This window comes from Eleginops maclovinus, chromosome 9, assembly GCF_036324505.1.
Source record: "Eleginops maclovinus isolate JMC-PN-2008 ecotype Puerto Natales chromosome 9, JC_Emac_rtc_rv5, whole genome shotgun sequence".
Classification (NCBI taxonomy): domain Eukaryota; kingdom Metazoa; phylum Chordata; class Actinopteri; order Perciformes; family Eleginopidae; genus Eleginops; species Eleginops maclovinus.
In genome coordinates this window covers 4,354,650-4,371,521 of record NC_086357.1, presented here as the reverse complement: position 1 = coordinate 4,371,521, position 16,872 = coordinate 4,354,650, and the positions used below count along the sequence as shown (strand labels likewise).

General features: G+C 39.0%; 1 protein-coding gene across 1 annotated transcript in view; it reads right to left on the bottom strand.

Annotated features, from left to right (window-relative positions):
* nlgn1 (neuroligin 1) overlaps positions 1 to 16,872 on the bottom strand; it is a 292,257-nt gene that overhangs the window by 177,048 nt on the left and 98,337 nt on the right. Inside the window, exon 3 of the mRNA XM_063890436.1 lies at positions 11,291 to 11,443. Within this exon, the coding sequence (XP_063746506.1) occupies positions 11,291 to 11,443 (153 nt within the window). The remainder of the gene's footprint in view (positions 1 to 11,290; positions 11,444 to 16,872) is intronic.

Here is a 16,872-nt window from a genome sequence, read left to right as displayed (position 1 = left end):
AGGAGGCAATATGGCAGATGTATTCTGTAAAATGGACTGTTTAGCAGTGAGGCGCCTTGATTGCAAAGAGAGCAAGTCAGGGGCCGAGAGAAAGGAGAGGATGCTTTGTGGATAGCAGTTCATTGGGCTGTTGCACGCATACTAACAGAGTACTGCGGAGAAGTTTGTCTATTTAAGTAAAGTGGGAGCGGGAGGATGCCATTTGATGGATGGCACGTTTATTGTCTGACTTCATGGCTGTCTATGGGGACTCTGCTGCTGCTTCCAACGAACCAATTGGATCCGTCTACACATTGTACACATGGATATGGTTTATTAGGACTCATTTTGGGGTTTTAAGAGGAAGTGTTCAATGACAATTTAAGAAAGCTTTAGTGAATATACAGCAAACACTTTTCCTTTTTCTGATTAAAAATCCAAAGTCTGGTCTTAGATAGAACACCAAACACGGAGGGAAGTGAACGAGGTTAGAGTAGCAATGCTTTCATGGTGACATCAGTACATTAAAGGTATTCTTCATCCTCCGCTTACCAGCTGCTGGCTATAAAACGACCGATCATCTCTTACTCTTTCTCAGCACATACGCAGCATACAAAGACATTTCCACAGGTGTGGCAACACACACACTGATCTTGGATTGATTCCCTAACACTGCATAAACCAAGGATTTGGCACTGGTTAATGATGCTGTTCGCAGGGATGATATGTCAAAGAGTGATACTTTACTTATATTAGTATTTATTTATTTATTTAAACTTCTGTACCTGTAGCAACTTGAGCATTTCTGTCTTGCAAATTGAAATGACCTAAAGTACTTGTGGCAATGACCTTTCTCTTGCTAATGTAAAACAACCTCCAATAGGCCCTTACATGGGGAATAAACATTTTAGGTAAGGTAGCTTAACAAACTAACCTCCCCCAAAAAATCTAAACAGTCTGTCCAATTTGCTGTTTTAGTCTGATTCAAACAACACTACTTTGGAGTTCTGGTCCAAAATATTGTTAAGTTTTATTTCAGAAACAGATTGTGTGGGTCGTCTGTATCTCATAATTAATAAAAATCCAGGTATTGACCAAATAAATAACTTTCTAGCCCTCAAACACACACTCATGCTACCCCCCCCCCCCCCCCCCACACCCCTGGTGTCTCAGCAAGACGCTCCTTTCTGACCTCTAAAAATATGGCGACGGCAGATTTGTGGTCCTGTGCTGATAACCAATCAGATGGCTTGTGTCATGCGGGGCGGACAAACCCCCACCGAGTCCTAAATCACATTTTCTATTCATCGTTCTCTCCCTCGGTCTCTGTCTTCTTTATTGCTTGTTGGCAATGGTTTTACTTGGTGGCGGCAGATAGTATGGTGAGATACTTGGAATGCTGCAGAGAGGCTCAAAGACGGGGAATGTGAACGGATCAAAACCTGGTTTACCTCGATCCATGTTTAATCAGGGAATAGACGATAATGGGACCGTTATCTGTGTTGGAAATTGAATTTGGATTTTAAAAAGTATCAGCACACATGTAGGGTCTCTGAATAGTAATTATCTTTATTATGTTGTGTTTTTTGTCCTTTTTTTTATGGTGGGTGTGCTTACTGCTTTAGCTGGGATGGTGGTGGTTATATCTGACAGCTTTTAATTTGGTTTTGGCACTGACAAGAAGAAGGGGTGAGTCCGGGAGTCATATTTTGGAGTAAAATATGAAAAAAAGCATAATTTGTTGACCGCAATCATACAAAAACTCACACACACTAGCACTGACTTAGAGTAAATGGTAAAACGAATTCAAGGTGGAGCGGATTTATTCTCGTGCATGAAAATGTTTTCGCTGTGTTTACCCCCTCAAGGCTTTTATATGGACAGCTGCTTCAACCCGGACAGACAGTTGTTCACAGACTGGACTCGTCCACCCCCTAGTTTGCAGTGATCAGAGGAGTAACACTCCACACTCTTTGATCCTACTGCTCCCTGTGTCCATCTGCCCTAATAGCCCCACTGCACACACACACATAAGCAAGCACGTAAGCACACAAGCATACACTCATGCTAGCATTCACACACACGCAGAGGCCAGAGCTTTGATCAATAAATAACACTTTCACCCGGTCTTTGTACTCACACACACGGAACGCTACACATACAGTTTGCAGTGAGGTGTCTAGTAATAGCTCAGTGTGGAGGGATGTAATATTATTTTGTTTATCAACCTAACTCTCCATCTGCCCCCTGCTCCCCTGGCTAGCCAATCAGCTTCAACTCAGCAGCTAGCAAATCTGCTGGCCCCTTCAACCCCTACTAGGCCAACAGTAGGATCAGTACAAATCTTGTAATTGAGGTACCACCACTTACCTGAACTAAAGTGAAACTCTGTCTGCCCAGGAAGCCACCGTTGTGACAAATCAAATTGATCATCCAAACATAGTCAATGAATGGTGGTTGATCAATGTCGAAATACTTCAGTAGGATTACATTTCAAATTGAAATAGGCACTGTTTATGGGAGCTACAAGTGGCTAACTGAACAAATGAATATGTTAAAAAGATGTTTAAATCACACCAATACATTTGTTGTATTCAAAACCCCAAAATGCTAAGAAACACATGCTATACTGAGTTCGAAAATGTCCTTCAATAAGTTAACTGTAGCTAAAAAAGGAAAACAAAGAGTCTGAAAGGACATACTGACTAAGAAATGGGAATTCATGTAAACAATACAATAATATTGTAATTGCTGCAAGTCAAAACTTTCAGCACGTTTTTGGTTACATTTGAAAATGTATTTGTGTATAATTGAAAGTGAACTTCATGTTTACTTAGATAGCTGTGTGTTTCCAGACTTTATTCACTTCAGTTTTAACCCCAATCTGCACATTAGTAAGTGTATTTTAGATTAGTAGTATTAGTAGTTATTTTAGTAAAGAATGTTTTCTTCAGTTAGCAAGGTTAGTGTTAGTATTTTTAGTATGAATTTAAGTAAAACCAGGCAATAGAGCATAGCAAGGCGGAGAAAATATGAGTTCAGATTGAGTCAGGCGACATAGGAAACATGCATATGAAAGCATGCATATGCTAGCCATTTCTGTTGATTGTTTCATTTGACCATTGTGTCAGCTTCACAAAGTGATTGTTAAATCAAAGTGTTGATATATAAAGCTGAGTTTTAATTTTCGGCCCTTGGTTTTTGAAACTGGAGTGTAACTTGACAAAACAGTTTTAACCTGAAATCCAATGATTCAGATACCTATTTATTCCAAAGATTTCCACCATTATATCACATGGTGTTCTATATTTTCTCAGTTGTCTTGGAGATTGACTGTTGCTTTTATGATTTCATCCAAAGCACTTTAAGAATGTATCTTCCATGTGGCCTTATTGCCCTTCATGCTTTAGCTAGTATAGCCAGCATGAAGCTAGAACTGTTAGTGGACCTAGAAATGTACTGTTTTGTTAAACTCTCAATTTGTTTCTATTTAAATTCCAAAATTTTGATTAAAATGTGTTTCCCCAAACTCTCAATATGCATTTTCTGCAGCCTTTGGGTTTGGAACATTGGCACCTCCCCATTCAAAATGAAGCACTGCCGTTATGCCTTCTGCAACTTATGGCTAAATGAAACCAGCAACAATTGTATGTGCATTGACAATTTGATTTAAGGAATCCCCCTTGGAAAACTGCTGTTTTGGAACAAGAAAGTTCCCTTGACATTATTTTTCACATTAAACATGCATATCGCGCCATACATAATTGTTGATATGTTGCGAAAGTCGTGGCTGCAGGCGCTGTGGAGCATGCCCAGATGGTCATCTGTTGCTCATGCCTTGGCCAGATTAATCCAATCCCTGACGCATCGGCAGAGCTGCTGTAAAACCTTGCCACGCCAACCCCCATGTTGCCAGATCACCATTAGCATAGCATAGCTTTCACTGGCATTGCAGCCTACTCACTGAATAAATCAGTATTCCAACAACACTGAGCCAAGTGAGCAGGATGCAAACAAACCAAGCAATGGCAGACTGAGAGAACCACACAATGGCCAGGAGACTACGACACCATAATGAGAGGCGTGCTCCAAGAAAAAAAAGAGTGGTTTCCAAATGGAGGATACAGTCCTGGTGTTTTTAACTACATTAAAACAAGTGTGGGTCCGACAGATATCATTGGATGTATTACAATTTGTAATGAACTTGCTTCACAATAAAGCATGTTTAAAAAGCATTAAACACCCAACATAACATATTATAAAAAAATAGTATTCTCATCAAGGCTCAAAATCATTCTGGCAAACTGTAGGACGATATTATAAAGGGCAAAGTATATAGTTGAATTGTAAAGCTTAGAGAAGTCTTGTTCCAACCATTCATTTCAAAAAGAAATCCCTGTACTGTTATCATATCAATATGCAACACACTTCCTGGATCAGACTGCATGCTTATCAAATTTGGGCCAATTTCACAATAAATCTGATGAAAACTCATGGTCTGTGATCATGTTATCTGTCTGTTTGGACTGATTCTAATGCAACATTTCACAATGAATAAGCAGGACTAGACATTGTGGTTTCTTTGAAAATGTATCTCTTCGTCTAACTGTTTCTCTATACCTTAAGGTATACTTGGTTCAGACTTTAAACATCTGGAACTCTTTCTTCTCCGTTTCACTGGGAGTTTTGGCATGGCAGGACAGTGAAAGTGAGAAATATTGCAGCAAATCTTACGTAATGTAATGTCTCAGTGTGCCATGTCCACTGATCAAAGCGCGCTCTGCCCTAAAATAGCTGAGGAAATTAAAGCAGTGCGTGCGTGCGTGCGCACACCACACACAATTTCAACCCGCAAACAAATTTGTATAGAGAAAAATTACATTCGATTTCCACACGGAATTACCCCACATAAAATGCATTAGAGAGGACATTAAAGGCCAAACTTCTCTAATTGAATGTTTCTCGTCTTGACAGAATCTCTACAACTTAATGCTTTAGTATTTGCATTTTATAAGATCTTACCACACAACCTTAAAAAAAAAAAAACGCACAAGCTTTCAAAGCTGATGTCAACAATGATACACTGAGAAAGATCACTAATACGAATCCTGTTGTTTGGACGTAAAGTAGCCATTAGCCACTAATAAAAAAATTGACTGAAGCAGTGTGTTTAAGAGTCAGTTCATGAGTATCTGAGCAAGCTGTGTCAGTGCTTCTAGAAAGGAAAGATAAAGAAGAGGAGATATGGAATAGAGGCACAGAACGAGTAATGAACACAAATCATTGGGGTATTTGTTTCAGGGAGAAATAAATTAATAAGCATGAAAATAATAGTGCTCAATTCTTAGCCTAGGAGGAAAGAGAGCAGGGAAAGAGAATGCCCAATTAATGCAGAGGGAGAAAGGAAATGAGATTTATGAGACTGCGAAAGGAAGGGAGACATATTTGGAGAGGGTAAACACGTGGGATAACGCCTGTGTGAGTGAAAATGTGGACACCATGCTAGATTAATCTGATGTTTGTGTTTCAGAGTGTGCACTACATGGTGAAAAAGCATGAAAATAGTGAAATGGCTCAGCATTCGTAGCATCACAAACACCCAGCGTGACAGTGATAAAGCCAATTTCAGTGTACGGTAAGCTTTTTCTTTTTCTTTTCTTTGGTTGATTATTCATTTACACATATCCTCATGTATCTGCACTGAAGCCAGCTAGCATGGTAGTCGAAACAAGGGCTATCCCCACTAAAATCTGGAGAAGGACCTTTAGGATGCTGCGTAAACCGAAGAGATAAAGGAGGAGAACTGGGCCCAGATTTACGTAGGAAATTAGATATAAGCCGTCTGTCCAACCTCTCATTATGGGCAACAAAAGATCACTGGCTAATGAAATGGACACGCTAACAGCGTAAGCGAGGAGCCAGATAGAATATATGGAGTTTAGTTTTAATGTGCTTTTCAAAAACATGGCTGCACCAGGACATGTCTGATGACAACATTCTCAAAGATTGCTTCAGGAAAACATATCCATCAACGTTTCCATCAACATATCCATCAACGTTCCCATTACCCACGCTTCCTTTGATGGTTTCCGGACTGTTCGGGGTCGAAAAAGGATTGCTTCGTAAGCTTAATTATGTCTTTACCATGAGCCCGATTCTTCAGAGGTTTTCTGTGCTGTGGAGGAAGTCCTGCATCGTTTGTACTTCAACTTATGTTTATATCAAAAGTTAATTATTGTAGTATGGCGCAACTGTCATAAAACCGGATTTCCTCCTGGGATTAATGATTGATTGAGATTGACAAATGAACTATTTGTTAATTAGCATATTCATTTAAAAACATCAACTTTGAAACAAATACACTTGCATCTTTTTACTTCACCTGCCTGCCTGCTGGCCATATTCCTGTCTGATCTCTTTGCTATAGCCAGCCTAGATGTGATTGTGGTGCTGAAAGCAGGGCCGAGTTAGAGAAGCAGTGGCATGCAGAGAAATGGATATTTTACTGGCCAGGTATATCTTAAAACAATCAGAGGCTTGATGAATTGGCTGAATGGCTGATGTATGGCTGGAATGGAAAGGGTATTTGGAGAAGGTTTGAGTCAGGGAAATGCACCTCATCAATCAGCATGATTAAAGGTTTTGGCTGGGCCGAAACAAACTCAACACCGCACTGGCCTGGCCTTAAAGGCACAGTCCGCTACTTGAAGATACAACCATCAAGCTCTCTGCATGTATAAGCAGTTACAATCTACTTTTGGGGTGTTGTGTTTGTCAAAGGACCAATATAGACCACGTTTTGACACATGTTTGCTCTTCTGCCCTCTGGTAGATGCTTAAGGTCCATTCAATCTAGGACAAATACACTAGAAACTCTTTACACATATGTTTATTTCCATTTGGCAATCATTGTTATGTTGTATTTATTAGGGACAGAGTTGAGGATAGCTGTTTTGGGCAAGAAAGACCTTTACGTGAAAATAAGTAAACTACCTTTAAGCACCCCTGAAAATAGCACCACTTTTCACTTGTCTGAATATCTAAAACTGGATGATAAAGTACTTAATTTCCTAAGTAGTTCAAGTGTTAAGTAAAACAAAACCATCCATACAGCAGAATATCCCATTATAAACCAAGGTGGAATGAGATAACCAAGACAATGAATACTTGCCAACCTCAGAAATGACACTTTGACAGCACTATACCATGTGTTCCATTAACAACCCATATGCATACAGGACAAACTCCTAATTCATTAAACACACACGTTAGTACACACCAGTGGACACACACTGACAGCAGCATACTATATGCATGCCCTATGGCCAAATCCATTGTAGCCAAGGCTCTTAAACGATAAATACAGCTTCGCGTCAGCAGCTCTGCATATTTAAAGGCACTAATGGCTTCCTGCAAAGCGCTCGCTCTAACAGACACACAAACACACACTGAGCCGAGGAAAAAATCACCGGTGCGAAAGTATGGAGTTCTGTCAGCAGAGTAGCATCTCCAAGCGAACAGGTGCTGCAATGGCTGGCTGTGTAAGGTCAACTGCACACTTTAAGCAACGGATGGCCTGCTGGATAGCATAATTATGAGTCTGGGAGACTGTTGAAAGTTATTAATGAATTAACACTGCATTTTTTGTCTTCTGGTCAAGAGTTGTTTTAGTAGTGTAGTATCTTGTGGATCCTTGTATAGATGGGAATCACCTTAGTTCTGTCATTTATTCTCATCTTAACCTTGGGCTGTTGTGGAATAGTGTTTTTTCATTAGGAATGTTCTGTTGAATTAATAAGAGCTTTTAAAAATGTCAGAATGCTAATTCCTTAGCATTCATAGACTGTTTGACTATTTAATTGCAACCAAGACCATTAAGCCAAGGTCTTTTCAAAGCCATCTCCAAATAATAAATATAAAAAATGTACACGCCATACAGTGACAACATGACCAACATCATTGGTCATCATGGCATATAAATGTTTCCTTTTTTAGGTTTAATACGTCATTGGTATGTCTTTTATAGCCAAAAGAATATACATTTTTATCACAAATGTGCCTGAAAAATCTGTAATGACTGTATGTATCAGGACATCTTCCCATCTATGAATTTTCTATTGACATCAACACTGCTGTTGTTTCCCTCGACTGCATCTGGGAGTGACTGTAGACTACCAACTATCCTACACTTCTAACAACCCGATACAATGCGCACCTGCAGATACAGTCTTTACAGCATCAGGAGGATACATCCCTTACTGACCCAGGAGGTAACGCAGTTTTTGGTCCAGGTTCTTTTTATCTAACTCCAAGTGCCATCCAACCTCTGCAGCTCATACAGAATGACTGGTTTTCAACCTCTCTAAGCTTTCCCATGCTATATCAGTTCTCCGCTCCCTTCACTAGCGATCAGTGGCTGCACAAATTCGCTCCAAGTCAGTGGTACTGAATTACCTTGATGGGAGAGAGTGCTTCCCTGTCTACATCCAGAACATGGTTAAACCACACTGAATTAGTCACTTGGCTTGCCACTCCCTCAAAGCAAGTAGGACCCAGGTATCCCTCAACTACACACGCCTCTTTGCTATCCTTGCTCTAAAATGGTGAATCATGCTCCCCATTGATATCTGGACAGATGAAAGTCTACATATATTTCATCGCAAACTAGAAACCCACCTATTTTGCCTGTACCTTGGTCATTAAATATGGCTTTGGATGAAAGCACCAGATAAATTAAATGTAAAGTCATGTAGTGTTTGTACAACTTACACATTAACCAATAAGGCCATAATATATGATGCATGATCAATTCAGTTTGGTTTCTTGCATGTGAAAATCAAACACATACAGTTACTTAATAGACCTAATGGCTTGTTAAATTGAGTATGTTGGCAGTGGAACTACTGGACTCACTTGTATACTTCCCGAAATGTGGGTGATTGACTGGAAAGCCCAGCGGTTATGAGTCTTTCACCTACTGTCGCTGAGTACACACACATACTCTCTGTGTCATTTACACACACACAAACACACTATTGTATGTTTGGTGAGGTTAAGCCGTATACTTTTGTCCATTGCCAGGGGGGTAAACACAAACACATAGAGTCTAATCTGAGCAAACGCCTCTTGTTAACCAGCAGGGATACAGTCTCTCTACCCCGTGAGGCCGAAAACAGAAAAAAAAGCTAGCTCATCAAAGAGACAGAGAGAGAGATGGGGGGCTGTCAATTCCCACCAGTACATTCCAGCTTTCCAGCATGTTTTGCATTGGCCTACCAGTACGTGTATCTGCCTGTGTTTTGTACCATTGCCTGTTTTCCCCAAAATATGAACTATAGTTTAGCCCATTACCGAGTTTGCCAGCATACATTTTTGCTCCTCTTTAACTTGTATGTAAAATACTTCAAACCTGCCTATGTTGAGTCGTGCTTTTGTTTGTTTTTTTTTCCTTGAGTTGTGACACAACAAAGAATAGTTTGGCTGTGGAAAAAAAAAGACATCCTGAAGCAAGTTCTGTGAGAGAGAATGGTCCAAAATTCCTCCTGAAAGATGAGGTGTGATCTGAGCTACCGCGAGCGCTTGTCCCCCCAGCGATGCTGATGTTTATTGGGTCAGTTTTATTATGAAGACATTAAATATTATAAATGTTTGTATGTTATTAGCTTTAATCCATTGTGTTTGTCTATAATTGTGACTTGGATGAAGATCAGATCACATTACTGACTAATTCATGCATCCTGTGCTTGGCATTTTTGTCCACTTGTTCACAATTTGTGCAAGATCTTAATGTAAAGCACGCTAATGTCTGATGCTTCAACATGTAAACACTGACATTTCAGCACTAAAAATAGTTTTGTGGATGACAACTGAGTATTCAACGACAATATATTTGTAATTTGAACAAATGAATATATAACTTGTGTTAAAGGTCTGATTGAGTAATGAGGGAACACAGAGATAATGCAATGTTTTGTATCATGTTCTGTCTTTGCCTTCTGAAATTCACCTTCAAGCCTTTATGCCCATTCTTAATACACACACAAACACACACACACACACACACACACACACACACACACACACACACACACACACACACACACACACACACACACACACACACACACACACACAAACACACACACACACACGGTATTCTAGTTAAACAAAAAGGCATATTTAGCCCTATTTTGTTGCTCTTGCATATTCAATGAGAAACTAAAACTACGTGGCAATGGAATCATTCCTTTCATCAAAACAAATGACAGCATAATCTAATTTCGCTTAGAGGCAGCAAGCCTTTGTTTCCGTCATGTGTCACAAAATATGCCTTCCCTCAGGGTGAGGCCATTGCTCCGTACAGAGAAGGAAAAGGAATTAGGAATTAGACTGATGAGAAAAAGATGAGAAAGATGATGAGGAACATGGCAATAGCAATTCGAAAAAGCAAATCCCTGAGTCCAAGAACAAGCATTGCAATAGATTTTCAACACATGCATGTATCAGTAGAGGAAGAACAGAATGTGCAAACAACAATGTCGAATGGTCTAGATATAAGATATGAAGTCTGTTGCTTTAAAAGTCTTTCTGGATAATCAAAATGATAGCACAGATATCGCAAAGTCCCTAAAATCTGAAAAAAAAATTTGTTATGGTGTTTCTTTTATTTGGTTGCAATCATATTGGTTGTGCTTTTCCCTTGACCTCCAGAAATACTTTATAACAAAAAGAAGGACAAATCACAACCAAAGCTAAATAATACAAATCCAGCCTTTGGATAAGAATGTCATAACTGTAATCAACAAAGCAATTTTAGCAAACATCAGCTGCATAAACATCTTCTGTACCAGTTGTTAAACTAAATACCAAAGAAACCAAACAGAACAGTTTCCAGATCAATCCTAAGAATCAGAAACACACATAACTAATGATCTGGAAACTCACAAGCTGCTAATTTAATAACCAAGAGGACAGCAGAAGAAGAAAGCAATGAAAGAGAGAAAAAAGAAGTCCAGAAAAGATTAATTCTAGTGTTGACACACAAGTTAAACCTCAGAATGTAACCAGCAGGAATATATAGCAATGCCAAAAGAGATTAATGCATAAAAAGAAAGAAAGAAGGATGCTCAACGATCCCAGCTTAACACTTTATGCTAAGCTAACGTTAAGGGTAAATAAGTGCAGCAGCACATGTAACCACCAAAAGAGAAATAAAGGCTATTTAGTAAGTAGCCTAAATGTGTGTCCATCGCCAATGGAAGAAAATAACATAACAACAGTGTTTGTGTTCCAAACGCAGCAAGTTCCTTACCTAGGACGCCCAGCCGGTAGTTGACAGTCATGACAATCACATTTCCATAGCTGGCCAGGATGCTGCCGTCAAACATATTCCCTGTTCCTTCCATGTAGGAGCCCCCGTGGATGAAAACCATCACCGGCTTGGGGCTTCCACTCTCCCTAATGTCTGGAGAAAGGGGAATAAGAGGAGGAGGAGGAAGAGGAGGAAGTGGAGAAAGACTGATTAGATGACAGATTGTAGGTGACAGTCAGAGAGGACATTTCAACACTTTAGGGGGCTTTGGCCACCTTATTTATTTTATTTTTTTCTGGGTAATATTGGCATACTGGCTTTTTAACTTGGAGATCTTGTTAGTTTTAGGCGTCAAACCAGTCTACTAACACTTTATGTTTGTGGAGATTGAGTTTTCCTTATTTATATATTTCAATCCATACAGGTGTTAATGAAACAGGATATTAAGTACCAGGGTTTTAATTTTCCTCCAGGCAATGAACTGTCAACATGCAATCTAACCTGTCATACTATGTTGAGGTAAAATTGCGATTAATCTGGAGGAAATCTAATAAAAAATGGAATATTAGGTTGAACAAATTTGTGGAAAAGCGCTGCTCTATTGAAAAATTAATTTGTATTCAGTTTAGCACTTCATAGTTGTTTAGCTGTAGGAAAGGTTCGCCTTGATTTTGTGAATATAAATGAGCCCATAGTGGCAGCAGGGGAAATTAAACAGAAGTAAAAACTGAATGGGACACTTGTCTTTCATAAATAATTTAAATGCTTTGTTAATTTGAAGGAAAGGATGTTGATGAAGCTTTTAAATTACAATTCAATCATTTTCATAAGTTACAGTGTGAACGTTTTAGGATCACATAATAGAAGAAATGTAACCAGAATACTTCCTGATTTAGATAACCCTAACCCTACCTCCTTATCAAATGCAATGCAAATAGAGCAAGAAAACACCCTCTGGAGGGAACTTTGGGATGTTTGTAGACCCTTTATATGCACTAAAACCTATAGTGAACCATAGAAAGCATAATAGGGCCTCTTTAAAATATATTAGAACTTTGTAATCCAGCTAGTAATCCCCATTTTTAATAAGTACTAGTAATATGCTTTTTTTTATGTAACTGAAAAATAATACAGTTACCTTTTTATATATCCTAATTAGGCAATCCAATTACATGTAATCTGTTACTTCTAAAACCTTTATATAGATTAATAAAATGTGCAGAGGATAATGAGTCGTCATACTGAAACGTCTTACATTCCAACAAAGCAGAAGATGGTTCTGCGCGTCAAAATATTTTTTGTAAGTGTATAAAAAATGAAGTCAAAGAAACAAGAATCTTGAGCCAGCTGTTAGCAGAATTAGCTGTATTAAAATGTGTAACATCTGGCTGATTAGAGGGGAAGAAAGGAGCTCTGCGTTGTAAAGCTTTACCCCTCGACACGATACTATTACTGTCTGGATGGTGAGCAAAAAGCATGAGACTACTCGGAGATCTAACAGTACGCTGCAACCCACGTTCAAAACAAGGTTTGACTTTCATCTCCTGCATCTCCGAGATGAAGCTTTTCATCTTGCTTCCTAACTATCTCCATCAGTACATGCCATGGCGCACATCGTTTATCCCACTGATGTTTTACTACTGAGGGACTCGAGGTCCAGAGAGAGATCAGTGAGTCTACGCGGAATTCAAAATTAACCAAGCAAGAAAATAGAAAAGTGTTACCTTTGAGACAAGAGAGTTAAAAAGAGATCTTCAGTCGTTAAGGGAGCCAGAGAGGCAGATCCTTAGTGTTTGTGTTTTAAAGTTCTCCTAGAGTGTGTGTTTAAAGCGCTCACAAACCAGCGGCGGGACAAAATAGTGCGTACACCTCAGGAGAAAACTTAAACTCTGGAGGAACTAGATCACAGCAACAATGTGGCACAATTATGCTTTTAAGTTGTGGAGAAATATTCTGCTATTAATAATGCACAGCACTATGCTCCCTTTCATGAAACTATTATCTTATTATAATACTGTGTTTTAAATAATAACACCGTTTTCTTGTCACAAACACAAAAGTTGGTTTACCCTCAACTTCACCTCGCTTGTGTATGACTCTTTTATTTCCCATTATTTATCAGGCATGTTTTATTTTATTCATAGAGTAAGTGAAGATACACAGGAAATAGGGAAAAAGGGGCGTAATGAAGGCAAATCAAATGTTAGGGTTGAAAATGTAAAAGATTACTGAGGAAACACTACATTATGCAGCGGAAATTTAAGAAATATAACAGCGTTTCTACAGAGAAGATACAAAGACACATCCTCAGAAAAAAATATCTTAATTAACAAAAGGAAATAGGGTAAAAGAAAACCAAAAAAAGGGGGGGACTGAATATCAGCCTCCTCTAGGCAAAGTGCTGTCTCTTTGTGTGTGTTCGTGTGAGTACTTTGTTGTCCTTCCCCCCCATTTATCTCGGTGCACAGTTCATTACATCAGTTCTATTATTCTCTGTCCTTTGCAGTTTGTTTTACTCCTGGTTGCTCCTTATTTTGCAGAAGGAAGCGGCCACAAAGTAGCAACACATCATAACTCTCCTCTGGATGGCTTCCAGGAACTCCTGACAAAAAAGGTCAGGGGATTATGAAATGAATGTGTGAGTGAATGTGTTTGTGCGTCTCACAGTACAGATGTACTCATGTACCCTCACAGAAGAACACTTAATATGCGAATCATCAACATGTCAATGAAGATGATTCTGATATTAATTATGTTTAGCCATGGTGGCAATGGTGATACCCATCTAATTCATGTTAATAAGGATGATCACATTAATAATATTTCCTATTACAGTGACGGAAACCATGATGATGATATTAATGAACGGATGAAAATGCTTATCCACATTATGGTAGTGAAGATGTAGCTGACAACAACTCTTGCACTGATGATGGTTTTGAGGACACAACCAAGACAATGATGATTATGATGGTGATGTTGGAAGTTATTTAGATGACGTTGATAATGGAAACAACCATTAAGGTGCTGCTGATGTTAACCAAACCATGATATTGATGAACATGTCAATGGAAACCACAGTAGCAGTGTAAACCATAAGGAAGGACATCAAGCCATAAATGATGATGTGGAAGTCAACCACAACAATGAAAAGATGGTAATGCTAACGTCATTATGGTGTTGAACATCGTGCTTACAATGGAAACAACCATGCAGTTGAAGATGATTTTGATGTCCCAGCCATGAAAATGATGATGGTGGTGGTGGCAGCGATTGGGCTGATGTTGATGATGGCAGCTACCATGATGGTGCTGCTGATATCGATGGTGATGACAAACCACAACCTTGATAATGTTGATGTTCCTAGCAACAACAATGGAAATGATGATGCCAGCCAAGAATGGCCCCAAAGCCATAAACAGCCATACAACTGTTAGATGTTGATGACAGCAACAACCATTGGTGTCAGCCACAACATTAAAGAACATTTTGATGAAGACATCCAATGAGTTCATTAGAAAAGACCAGATCATGGTGTTGATAACAAGATTATAATGCTCATCAACATTCTGCTGGTGAAGATGATGCTAATGAGAAATAATGAGACCTGACGAGGAGTTATATTTTACAGCCATGATGATGATGATGATGGTGATGATGATGATGATTGTGATGGCAGCTAATGTTGTTGAACATTTCTCATGTAACGAAAACCACGGCAACCGTAGTACTGATGATGCAGCCATAAGACAACCATACAACTGAAGAGGATGTTGATGATAACCCTAGCCAATGTTAATGAGGAAGAAGATGACATTCAAAGACGTACTTCCAAACAAAAAACAATGGTGATGATGATGAGGGCAGTAGCAATCATGACAGTTCTGCTGAAGAAGAGGCTGACAACCCAGGAAATTAGTAATTATTTGATCATATTGATGACATTTATCATGTAATGGAAACTAAGGCAACTTAATTAATGTTGATGATTGATGATGACAAGAAACCAATGTTAAGGATGAAGAAGATCACATCCAATCATGTATTGAGGATGAGGATGATCATGTAGATGATAAGGACATGATGATGATGATGATGATGATGATGATGATGATGATGATGATGATGATGATGATGATGATGATGATGATGATGATGATGATGATGATGATGATGATGATGATGCTCTGAAGGTCAGCAGTAACAAGGTAAGGTTAGGATGAAATTGTCTTGGCAATGTTTGAACATTTGATGGATTTATCTGAATTTACAGTCTGAAACAAGCCCTGGTGTGTGTGTTGAACACACCAGGGCTTGAGGTTTTAAGTTTATGCAATCCTGCTTGCTAGCATCTTTTAATCGGATGCCACAACACAACTCTGAGCCGAATCATCTAAACCCCTGCCTCCTTGATTTATCAATTTATCTTCATTGATCTGATGGCAGAATGCATGTCTTGCTTTAACCTACTTGCAGACATATTTATATGCTCGTAATTATTTTGTTTACATAACCTTAACCATAAGTTATGGAAATGTACTCCAGGGTTTTTTTGCAGCCAGATGAAAGCTTGCTTTGAGAAGGGCCAAAATGAGATGCAATCTTGTCGTGATTCGACCATTCAATCTTTCCAGGGATGAGTGTGGGTGAGGGAGAGTTTGTCAAAGGATAGGTACCATGCCAACATGGAGTAGATCTGCTTCCTTGAGGATGAGGTTATGATCAAAGAGAGTCAGGTGCTTTAGATTTCTCTGAGCCAACCCTGAGAGATGCCCTCGGGCTGTTGCAACAACTTTGGTATCCTCTCCCTCTGCCGGTGTAGAGGATTTATCAAACCAAAAGCAAACACAAGGAGCAGACGTGTTTTTTTTTCTGGCTCCAGCCTTTTTCCTGCAGGGAGCAACTCCACAGGGTGTCTTCGTAAAAACCTACAGGAATAACATGAGACGCAAGGGTGAACGCCAATTCAAACGCTTCTAGATGAAATGTTCCTGTGTAATCAGTGCAACTGTGCTGATGCATGTTTAAGATGAAATCAGCACAAACGACAGATAACATGCACATTTTGTGGCAAATTCACTTTTTCCATAAGCAACAAAATGTTTGCTTGACATGATATTACATCTGCAAATAAGGGCTTATAAATTAATTAAGTGATTTTTTCTCTGAACCACAATTTCTTCCTTTTATGCATTGCATGTCATCATAATGATATGTATATCTGAGCTGTGATGTTGCTCTCCATGACCGAAACATCAGGGACTTATTAAGGTATGACATTGTTTATCTATTTTAATGCTTACAATAACCTATCTTTATTTTATTCTGACAAGTGATTTATTACAAATTGGAGAGCCATTGTCTTCCTTTTTAAGACCGTAGAAGTTCATGTTGATGGAGTTACCATAATTATCTGTTTCAGACTTGCAAAGACCATAGTATAAATCATTTTACAAATAGGGAGGTTCTGAAATAACAGCCTAGGCAGTTTTGGAACATTATCAAAGCCAAATACACTGCCCGGCCAAAAAAAAGGTCAAAAGCCTGTGGGGGCAGTGCTATGATCTGGGGTTGCTGCAGTT